This window comes from Cydia splendana, chromosome 19 (genome assembly GCF_910591565.1).
Source record: "Cydia splendana chromosome 19, ilCydSple1.2, whole genome shotgun sequence".
NCBI classification, from domain to species: Eukaryota; Metazoa; Arthropoda; class Insecta; order Lepidoptera; family Tortricidae; genus Cydia; species Cydia splendana.
Window position 1 is genome coordinate 2,639,146 of NC_085978.1, and position 12,121 is coordinate 2,651,266.

The 12,121-nt window shown below is 39.5% G+C and overlaps 1 protein-coding gene across 1 annotated transcript; it reads left to right on the top strand.

Moving 5' to 3' along the window:
* Nucleotides 1-879: 879 nt before the first annotated feature.
* On the top strand, nt 880-6,684 carry LOC134799751 (zinc finger CCHC domain-containing protein 24-like). The gene is made up of 3 exons (XM_063772161.1): nt 880-941; nt 4,907-5,053; nt 6,551-6,684. The coding sequence occupies exons 1-3, from the start codon at nt 921-923 to the stop codon at nt 6,668-6,670; spliced, it is 288 nt and encodes a 95-aa protein (XP_063628231.1). The 5' UTR covers nt 880-920; the 3' UTR covers nt 6,671-6,684.
* Nucleotides 6,685-12,121: the final 5,437 nt, after the last annotated feature.

The window sequence follows — 12,121 nt, forward strand, 5'->3', positions numbered from 1 at the left end:
TACTATCAGCATACAACCACTACAAATGCAATTCCATCTTCTCGATAATTCAACTATAGGTGGCACCTTTGTGGCACATACAGTAAACAAACCACATTGACACATGGCCTACCGTGAACCAAGAAAATCGAAATTTCGTTATCTAATCTCTCTATCACTCTTGCATATTCGAGCGATACAGAGGCAGATAACTAAATTTCGATTTTCGTGTTTCCCGGTAGGCCCTTGTTAACAAACCGCCTTGATGCATCAATGTCATATTTTATTGTCTGTAAAAACTTGTCAAAAAACAGTTTAAGGCACAGTATGTATAAGTTAGTCTATGAATTTACTGAGTCGGTAGTGCTGCACTCTGGCGGCAGAACATTGCAGTAATATCCCCTATTATGTTGCAGCCTATACCGTGCGCGTTGGAGGGTCTGCCATCTTGTGGTCTGGATCGGAAACATATGTGCATATGTACATTGCCAAAGCAAGTGCTACCATCCACCGTTCTAGTCGGTACGTTTCCTTGTGCATAGTAGGGTCTGCCATCTTTTGGGCTACATCGGAAGCATACACGACACATTTACGCCTCGCGCCAAAAATCTGTCGGCTCCTATGCTGCCCCCTATAGTTCATGCACGGGGCCTATATAACAGTATATATTCTACAAATCCAATCGACCGGCCAAATGCCGAGATGTCAATAATCGCATGATGTTTGTTGCAAGGTGAGTGAACCACTTAATCAAGAAAATCCGGACGTCTGTTCGTGGCTTAAGTGCCATAGACAACCATCGTATTTTTATTGTCTGTGCGCGGTTAACTCCCCTTGGCATGTCATTTTTGTGTTGAAGCCCAGGGATTCGAAGTGTGTGTCGTGATTGTTTTTTACATTCTAAAATTACTCTAAACTGAATTCTTTGAATATTAGTAGCCATGGCTCCTCAAAAAGACTTGGTAAATATTTTGATATCTTATACCTTTAAACGAGCAATTCTTGTTTATTTATTTATATATTTCGGGGATCTCGAAAACTGCTCTAACGATTTCGATGAAATTTGCTATATGGGGATTTTCGGACCGATAAATCGATCTAGCTAGGTTTCATCTCTGGGAAAAAGCGCATTTTTAAGTTTTTATATTTTGTCTCCCAGATATTATTATATGCAAAAAGAATAGATAGTATAGAGGGGTCCTGTCATTGTAAATTTTGTAGTCACTGTAAATTTACTGCCATCTATCGACACACGGCTAAAACTCAAAATGAAAACGCATAAAGTTATCAAATAATGTATATATATGGAAAAATGATTTTATTATTTTTATATCATTTTGATCCATGTTCATTCACTGATATCTATGTGTTAAAATTGTTAAATATGAAACGGTGTCGTCACGCCATCTAGCTGAGGATAGGCTAAAGGTGTGTGCGACATCTATTCGAGAATGACTTTTACTGGAATTCCGAGGCACGTTTTTTCCTTAGACTTTATACGTCTTATACGAAGTTATATATGTCTTTGTTATATGTATTTAAGCAAGTTATTTTAAATTTTATCCAGTGTCGTAGATCATGTAGGTAACCGCATATTGGGGCTGTAAATGAAGACCACAGATTAAGACCGAAATTCTGCTTTTATCAATTTTATAATTAATTTATATCCTCTAGCCTTCCAGTTAAAACGCGCCTAGACTAATTATTATTAAATTATTAAGTAGTAAAAGTAATTATTTATACATTAACTGTATCTATTAACAGTAAAGTTTAAATGACGCCCAATTTGGCTTTCGGCGTGGGCTGTCCACAGAGAGTGTTATCCTGGCCCTCAAGAATACCGTCTAGTACTACACTAGTACGAATACACCGGTTTATGGTGTGTTCCTGGATTTATCAAAGGCATTCGACCTTGTATCATATGATATATTATGGGCCAAGTTACGAAATGAAACAAGTGTACCTAGGGAAGTGATATTAGCTCTGTTTAAATATTGGTATTTACATCAAAATAATTTTGTAAGATGGGGTAACACAGTCTCCAGTAACTATAATTTGATGTGTGGGGTGAGACAGGGTGGGTTGTCTTCCCCAAAACTGTTTAATTTGTATGTCAACCAACTCATCGAGGAGCTGAGCAGTACCTATGCCGCATGTCACATTGATGGAGTCGCCGCCAACAATTATAGTTACGCTGATGACATGGTGCTGCTCGGCCCTTCAATCGACTCGATGAGAAGGTTGATAAAAATATGCGAGTCCTATGCTGTGGCCCATGGACTCAGGTATAATGTCAAAAAGAGCGAAGTGATGATTTTTAAAGCCGGTAAAAAAAGTTATCCGACGGTACCGCTAGTGGCACTCTACGATGTCCCTTTAAACTTTGTCACTAAGTTCAAGTACCTGGGTCACTGGGTCACTGACGACCTGAGTGATGACATAGATATTGAGCGAGAGCGTAGGTCGTTGGCTGTCCGATGCAACATGTTGGCCCGCAGGTTCGCGAAATGTACTGTACAAGTAAAGACTACACGTTTCAAAGCGTACTGTCAGTCATTCTACACATGCAGCCTGTGGACCAACTATACGCAGAAGGCATACAACGGCCTACGTGTGCAATATAATAACGCGTTCCGGGTGTTGATGGGGTTGCCGCGATTTTGTAGTGCCTCTGGTATATGTTTGCCGAGGCACAAATTGACAGCTTTGCGGCGATAATGCGCAAGAGGTATTACGCTTCACTGATGCGTCGCCTGCGCGGTAGCCCCAACAGCATTCTGAGCGTGTTTATGGAGCGCGAAAACGGCCCCATGCTCAGCCGTTGGCAGAGACTGCATGCAGTTATTGTTTAGTTTTTAGTTTTACTTTAGTCTATTTTTATGTTATACTAACACTAGTAATAAGGTTTTAATGTTCACTAACAATGTATGGACCTTTAGTCTGAAATAAATGATTTTTATTTTTTATTTTATTATTTAAAGTGAGTTGGCATAACTGTAAACTTTACTTGTGTCAGTTGTGTCTGTTTAAACAAAGAATAAAGATTAAATGCAATTTTAATTTGTCAAAATGAAGATTCAAAATATAATGGAATGGGCTCTTTTTATAGGCTCTTTGTAATTTATTTTAATTTTACATGAAAATTTAAGAGTTTTGTATCCTGTAACCTCATGTAATTCTATTTTAAGTTCAAATTTCTTCAATTCTTCTTTTGTATCTCGAGTTATCACCTTCTTCCCGCCGTGTATGGAAATATTCTATGAAACTATAGTGCCCAGTATAAGTATAAAAATCTTATGTTTATCTTGTCTAGTTAGTTAGTTAGTCATAAGTACTGGGCATTTTCCGCAAATTGACAACCATTGTGCCTATTTTGCGTGAAAACGAGGTAGCACTACTATAGCCACCCCAGCTCCTCCATGAAACCTAGCAGTGTCTTCAGGTTGCTAACTGCCTCCTTCAGTCAGTGGGGAGACACTCCTGACTTCGGTCGAACTCGGCTCAGCATTGCTCCGAGCAATTATTAGGGTTGGCACCACTTGACTTCCTTTTGCGTGCACGACCACAGATAAGATAATCACTTGATTTTTGGCAACCCTAAATAGCCGAAAGGGATAGTGCCATATATTAGAAAGGGATATCATGATTCGACCCTGAACCGCTGTCAAACTTCGGGTTTGTAGGAAGTGTCCTTTCTGTACGGTAGTACTATTATTTCTTCTGTGCTTCAGTGTGCACGGAGTCCCCAGAGGGGCTACCGCGAAAACCGAAATTCGCAAATTGCGGGGATCTTACTCTTTTACTCCAATGAAGGCGTAATTAGAGTGACAGAGAAAAATGCCCGCAATTGACGATTTTCGGTATTGGCGGTAGCCCTACAGGTATTGGTTCCTGTATACATACTTCTACCTGTTTACAGTGCGTTTTGCTGTTTCCTCTTCTTCCATGCACGCATTTATTGCATTTATCTTGTCTATATTTTAGGAATATAAGCCTTTAAGATAGATGTAAACAGGTTTTTTGTTTGTCTATTCAAATGTTTTATTCGCCCTGAGATATTAAGTAAGGGTAACATTCCATGTCTGACCGCAGCTGCACTACTGATACTGAACGCGTCGCTGTTACTGTCAATTTCCATAGTAAAATTGACAGTAGTGCAGTTGCGGTTGGAAATGGACTGTCACCTTAAGTAGGTATCTATAAGCTTCGTTACATTTTACAATAAGTACTTGCTGAAGCGATTCGTAGAAGTATAGCGGATGTTTTGGCGAAGGCAAACCGAATTTCAGTGTTTATTATTACTACTTACAACATTGTCGTTATGAATAACCACAATGTTGTTGTAAGTAGTATACCTACTGCCCGATTCGAACTTTAAGATACGTCAATTAATAGATCTAGAAACGATATGGATTATGTGATCCGTGTGATCGAAAAGTGACGGTTTTGTTTGTAGAAACGTCACATTGCCCGCTACTTTTGTGAGCGCACAAACATGAATTTGTTTAAGATCTATTTCTATATCATACATACAATTAATCTTGAAAAAAAGTAAAGCCGATTTCAAAAAGGATAAAATAAAGTATTATCCCGTTTAACTAATACGTTTGAAGTCGGTGCCAAGCCAAATCTTAAAAGCGTATAACCACCAAATAATATAATACTGGTCAACACGCCGTCAAACCGAATTCGTCGAACCCTGGTGAAGTTCGATAAGAAAGATAGGAATCTCCTCTCTGCCATTAGTTGCTTAGGAGAGGGGGGGTATTTAACCGTCACCTGTCATAGAAAAAGAAGTGCCAGGCGCCCAGGCCCGAGCCCGAACCGTTGTAGCGTAAGCGATCCTTAAGTATGACGTGTTTTCTTTTGTGCAATATGATTAAATAAATATTCGGTGTGATCTAAAAGCTTATTTTATCTATTTTAGGATAAGACGCCATACAAGGGCAGCGGACGATGCTTCGGCGAGTACACGTGCCCCCAGTGTCGCAGGACTTGGATGTCTGCCAACTCCTGGGCTGGCTACGGCCAGGAGTGCACCTCGTGCCGCATCAACGTGTATCCTCATAAGCAGGTAAATTGTGTCTAGAGACGAGCTCCGAGGCAGTGTACACCGATTTATAGGTATTAGGCAGCGTGTAGTCCAACTTCGAACAAAAAAACCGGCCAAGTGGGAGTCGGACTCGCGCACGAAGGGCTCCGTACCATTACGTAAAAAAACGGCAAAAAATCAGGTTTGTTGCATGGGAGCCCCACTAAAATATCTATTTTATTCTGTTTTTAGTATTTGTTGTTATAGCGGCAACAGAAATACCTACATCATCTGTGAAAATTTCAACTGCCTAGCTATCACGGTTCATGAGATACAGCCTGGTGAAAGACAACTCCCGTATTTACCCTTAAGGGGCCCACTGATTAACAATCCGCCGCACGGTATCGGCCTGTCAGTTGTTCGGAACTGTCAATATTTTGTTCTAACTGACAGGCCGAAACCGTCCGGCGGACTGTTAATCAGTGGGCCCCTTTACCGTCGGATGTCTAGAGATGCACGAGCTCCGAGGGATTGAGGTGCTGGCCTGACCAAGGTGCCAATCGCTTGCGCAGCTAACGAAACGGTAGGTAATGTCTCTCTATCACCTTTAAGGCGTGTCCAGAATCGAATCAGGCCGTGCGGACGCAAACGCCAATTTGGCTCGCCGAATTCAACCGCCGATTATGACCGATATTACCGATAAAATGGAGAATACCAATTCTTGACGCCAGGTATTTTCGTTTTGGGGCATTTTTTTCAATTTAGAGGGCGCTAATAATATCAGCATAAATCTAAAAATACTAAAAAAGGTGATTAAATTGGAAATTAACGCCAATTTCATTTCTGATCAAATCGGTCGATCTGATCAGAAATGGACTCCACTTTACATATCAGTGTGACATATGCGTTTCGTTCGCACGGCGCAGGCGATTGGCATCTTGCCTAGGCCCCCAGGTCTCCATTTAGTGAGGAATAGGAATATTTTGTACGGTGGTATTGGTGAGCCTTAGAAGGATATATATCATACAATTACAACGTCAACAAAACGTCAATTAACTTATTGTTAATCAATGAGACTTTGAGCTCATTTCAATTGGTGATATATCGTAATTAACGAGGTTGATAATGATAAGTGTTAATTGTTTGTTTGTTTTGAAGTTAGCTTTAGGGAAAAAAGGATTTCTGAGGCGTCTTTTTTTTAATAATTATTAGGTACAATACAAACAGTCTTTTGTCTTGATATCGAAGTTCGATTTATATAGTCGAATGGACTGACATCCGTTTATAAAATAAAATAAAAACATTTAGGCCTTCTGCCCCGTTTAGGTGTTTAAAGGATGACTCACGTTAGACCGGGCCGTGTCCGGGTCAGAGCTTCCGACGCTTACTTTTCTATGACATGACAGGCGATCACGTGATGTTTTCCATAGAAACGATGCGCCGGAAGTTCCGGCCCGGAGACGGCCCGGTCTAACGTGACTCTGAGGCATATCTCCCCTACTCATTGCTCCCTTCTTATTACGTAATTTGGTATTTCAGAGACCACTTCAAAAGCCCGACGGCTTGGACAAGGGTGATATGGAGAAAGAACATCTGCAGTCACACTGCCAGAAGTGTAAGGCGCTAGGCCGCTGCTGTCGCGGCTATAGGCGCTTCTAAGGATCAATCACAACACACGGAGCTTAAGCTCTATTTTTACCCGACTGCGCGACGCAAAGGAGGGTAATGTGTTTATCAGCCTATATATGTATGTATGTATGTATGTATGTATGTTTGTTCCTATGTGGCACTCCAGAGACCAAACGCGTGAACCGATTTTGATAATTCTTACGTCAATCGAACCGTCTTACTTTTGCGTGTGTCACTAAAGACATGTCAGTAATCAAAATTCAATATGGCGACAACCAGACGCCAAAATTGAAAAAAAAAAAAAAAAAAGTTAACGAAATATGTCGAGTGGGGTATCACTGAATAGGTATTTAAAAATTAGTTATAGGTTTCTTTTACAGTTTTTCATTTAGAGTGACCATTTAAAATCTATAACGTTATAAAGTTATAGTAATTCTGTTCAGTATTAATACTGCACTGCGCGACGCAAAGGAGGCCAATGTGACTATGTGACTAATGACTATCCTATAATATAAATAAAAATATGATAATGAAGCCTATATGTACGTACGTATTTATTTAAGTATGTATGTATGTAAGTATAAAAAGTTGACATACTATATGTCAAGTGGTGTCATATCGTTATGTACCTATTACCTATTTAAATTATATTTTTTACGTTTCCCTTATCATTAAATTTGATTAGAATAGGTACCTAAGAAAAATTAAATAAGCTTCGTGACCTAAACGCGGTACTCGGTTGAAAAAGCTGTCATTAGATCACGATTGTATAAAATACTATTGACAAACCCAGAGTGCTTCTGCTTCGAAAGATAGTTTTAACGACCTAAAGCGTCACTTACAGGCTACAGCTTACGGTGAGATATTACTTCATTTGGAATAAATCTTCTATACATATTATAATAAAGCTGAAGAGGGTCGAAAGTCTGTACATGGAAGATATTTGAAAAAAAGTTGGCTGGGAATACTTAGAATTGATAACAGAACACGTTCCAACAGTTTTTAGAATTTTTGTCTGTTTGTCTGTTTATCTGTTTGTCTGTTTATTTGAACGCGCATCACGTGAAAACGGCTGAACGGATTTTGATGAAAACTTTATTAATCTGCCGAGAAAATCCCCGGCCAGGTTATAGGCTATAAAATTTCAACCCCTAAAAGGGGGGGTAGCCACAACACTCGATTGACTTAAGTTTGCTCCTGAATCGTATGGCGCTACTTAGGAAGGAGGGGCAAACTTTTTTCAAATATGTGCTAACACTATAGAGTACCCTGGTAAACTAACAGATGGCGCTGAATTTAATACGATGTGGCATAAACAGGGGCGTATTTACCATAGGGCCAAGGGGGCCATGGCCCGGGGCGGCAGGCCGCAGGGGGGCGGCTTCGCCCGGCTTGCGGCTTTTTCTGGGCGCCTTTTATAATCAAACTTAGCTATATTTTTTATTATATTTTAACTGACATTTAAATTAATAAACAAACGAACGCTTCAAACCCCACCAATTGCTAAAAATATCTACCAACAAGTACCTAAATTAAGCAACATTTTCGTTCAAGAAGGATTAGTACGGCGACTACGGCGCAGTGCCGGATTTACCACTAGGCTGAGTAGGCTGAAGCCTATGGCGGCAGATTTTAGGGGGCGGCAAATTTGGGTCAAAAAAATATTTTATTAGCTGTTCAGATAGGGTCGACCAGAATTTTGTCGCTCCCCTATTTATTTGTAAAATTTAAATAACAAGCCTTGTCGATTTTGCCGCCCTCTGTCATGTCAAGACCCTTTATATTGAGACAGACAGACGGCCGGACGGACAACAAAGTGATCTTATATGGGTTCCGTTTTTTTCCTTTTAAAGTACGAAACCCTAAAAATGTACCTACTATTAAGGGGGGGTAGCCACAACACTCGATTGACTTAAGTTTGCTCCTGAATCGTATGGCGCTACTTAGGAAGGAGGGGCAAACTTTTTTCAAATATGTGCTAACACTATAGAGTACCCTGGTAAACTAACAGATGGCGCTGAATTTAATACGATGTGGCATAAACAGGGGCGTATTTACCATAGGGCCAAGGGGGCCATGGCCCGGGGCGGCATTCGGGAGGCGACTGCAGTAGCATTAGGTACTCTGTTGCAACATTACTGCTGCGGCACTGTCAATTTTCGTGATAAACTGATGTGACTGATTTCCACACTAAAAGTAAAAATGTACAACTGTCTATCAAATTGCGTTTTTTTATATCGAAAAATTAACGCGCTCGCTTCGCTCGCGTTTTCGATAACTTTCTAAGGTATGATAAAGGTGACATTCGGGTGGCGACTGCATCAGCATTAGGTACTCTGATGCAACGTTGCTGCTGCGGCACTGTCAATTTTCGTGATAAAATGATGTGACTGATTGCCATACTAAAAGTAAAAATTTACAACTGTCTATCAAAATGCGATTTTTATATCGAAAAATTTTCGCGCTCGCTCGCGCGCGTTTACCTACCTTACTGTATCGTCCGACGACAAAGCTATTAATAAAAACAATGTCCCTGGAGTAGGCGTAAGAATCGAACCATCGACGACCGAATTCGATGCACTTCGTGGAGAGGGCAAAATAGAGAGAAAAATGTTGCCATTGATATTGTGCTGGGGTGTTACTGTACATAAGCTACAAGGAACGACTTTAGACCGAGCTGTGGTTGATTTAAGTTCTCGCATTTTTGCAAAAGGTCAAGCATATGTAGCTTTGAGCCGCATTAGGTCTCTAAATGGATTAATTATCAGTAGTTTAGACCACCGCAAGCTACTTAATAATCCTCACGATATTAACTCCCTCAATGAAATGACAAGATTGCGAAATTTGCCGTCTTATAATACTAACTAAAAAGTGTTAAATAAAAAAAAAGATAATTTAGAAAATAAAAAAACCCGACTGCAAAAAAGCTATCTTTAGAAAAAAAAAAAACTGAAAAGAAAAAAACAAGTTCAGTAGTCGAGAACATTGAATCAGTTTCATGATTAACATTTCGTATGTCAATTTGGACCTTAGAGTTTAAAAATAATGTCCAAATCGCTTGTGACGGATCCGGAACGAGGCATACGAATCGTTATGACACAGATAAAACAAACTATACATTCTTATACGAAACAGCAACTTCAACAGTCGGGACCCATTAAAAGTCTAGGCTGCGGCACTAATGTTGACGACAATAATGGGTCCCGACTGTTGAAGTTGCTGTTTCGTATAAGAATGTATAGTTTGTTTTATCTGTGTCATAACGATTCGTATGCCTCGTTCCGGATCCGTCACAAGCGATTTGGACATTATTTTTAAACTCTAAGGTCCAAATTGACATACGAAATGTTAATCATGAAACTGATTCAATGTTCTCGACTACTGAACTTGTTTTTTTCTTTTCAGTTTTTTTTTTTATATACTGGTAAACCAATATGTCAATTGAAAGGGGTAAATATGAAAAATACAATATTGATACTAAAATAAGACAATATTTAACCACTCTCTTGAAATGAAGACTGTTATAACAATGTTTTAAATATAATTTGAAGTGAATCTGGTTGTCACTATGTTTGTTCTTAGTATAAGCAGGTATAAGTAATTGATACTTCATTCATCTAAGAGCGTTTTCACATTGTCCGATCCGATATCGGATGTAGGATCCTACATCCCCGTAGTCAGGCCGCGTGGGCGCGCTCAGGTGCCGGGCACCCACGCACACTACAATAAACATTATGCCTACACACAACAATAACGGTCCGACAGCTGACGGGCAGCTCCGACATTTCTGAATTTGTCGGAGGCGCCTTTCCGATATCGGTTGTCGGAAGTCGCCTATAAGAAAAACAGCTGCAGGAGAGTGCCATATGCCATCAAGCAGTGTTGGCCGAAAGTTAATCCAAATTGAAAATGTTGGCCATTAACCATTATAAATTGAACCTTAAACCGTAACGGACGATTACAGTTTACGATTCAATTTATAATGGTTAATGGCCAACATTTTCAATTTGGATTAACTTTCGGCCAACACTGCCATCAAGTCCGTCTTTTTGCATCATTTAATAGTTTTTTAGTAATAAGAGTGATAACTATTTATTAAATTGGTAAATACATACAGAAAAATACATATGTGTCACATTTCACTTCCTTCCGACATCCGATATCGGATCTTGCAATGTGAAAACGCTCGTAAGGGTTAAAAATCAGAGACCATAGACAATAGTCAAATGCCATGAATACTCAGTGTTTAAGTTTAGACCCGTGGCTGTGTTGGATACCTAATCCTAAAAAGGAACAAAGAGTGGCCAAATGTAAATGGATCTTTATAAGTACAAATATTAGGTATTAATACGTTTAATGGCTATATGGCCATGACTCTTATAATTATAAATGTACCTAAATCAATTACAATTTTACTTTTTTATCTTTCATTATTTTGCGCTAGGAGGTTTTACGATTAAATAATGCATATTGGTTGTCGGAAGGCGCCTATAAGAAAAACAGCTGCAGGAGAGTGCCATATGCCATCAAGTCCGTCTTTTTGCATCATTTAATAGTTTTTTAGCAATAAGAGTGATAACTATTTATTAAATTGATAAATACACACAGAAAAATACATATGTCACATTTCACTTCCTTCCGACATCCGATATCGGATCTTGCAATGTGAAAACGCTCGTAAGGGTTAAAAATCAGAGACCATAGACAATACTCAAATGCCATGAATACTCAGTGTTTAAGTTTAGACCCGTGGCTGTGTTGGAGACCTAATCCTAAAAAGGAACAAAGCGTGGCCAAATGTAAATGGATCTTTATAAGTACAAATATTAGGTATTAATACGTTTAATGGCTATATGGCCATGACTCTTATAATTATAAATGTACCTAAATCAATTACAATTTTACTTTTTTATCTTTCATTATTTTGCGCTAGGAGGTTTTTTAAATCTTTTAAGTTAATACGTGCGAAAGCACCAGTAATTTACATCATAATACAATTAATAATTAAAGGATGATTCACGCTAGATCGGGCCAGGGCCGGGCCGTAGCTTCCGGCGCATCATTTTCTATGGAAAGCATCACGTGACACGATCAGCCGGCATAAAACATGACGTGTTGGAAGCGTCGGCCCGCGGGCTCAGGGGGCCTACCACGAACCATGTTGACGTGTTGCCTCTCTGTCGAACTTGTAAATTCGTCCGTAAGTGTGACAGGGAGGCAACACGCCGAACGTGGTTTGGCCCTCTGAGGGCTTACCGCGAAAACCGAAATTCGCAAATTGCGGGGATTTTTCTCGTTTACTCCAATGAAGACGTAATTAGAGTGACAGAGAAAGATGCCCGCAATTTGCGAACTTCGATTTTCGCGGTTATAGGCCAGATTAGATTAGTGTTTACTCTTTACCAACTACCTATAAAAATATAGGAACCTAATTTTTTACTTTTTTACAAGAACCAAGATATTGTTATAATTTGTTATTAC

Bases quoted from the DNA above. Each gene is read 5' to 3' on its own strand.
- LOC134799751 (XM_063772161.1), top strand. From the start codon at position 921: ATGGCTCCTCAAAAAGACTTG. The intron at 942-4,906 runs GTAAATATTTTG...TATCTATTTTAG, and splicing joins TGGCTCCTCAAAAAGACTTG to GATAAGACGCCATACAAGGG. The intron at 5,054-6,550 runs GTAAATTGTGTC...TTGGTATTTCAG, and splicing joins ACGTGTATCCTCATAAGCAG to AGACCACTTCAAAAGCCCGA.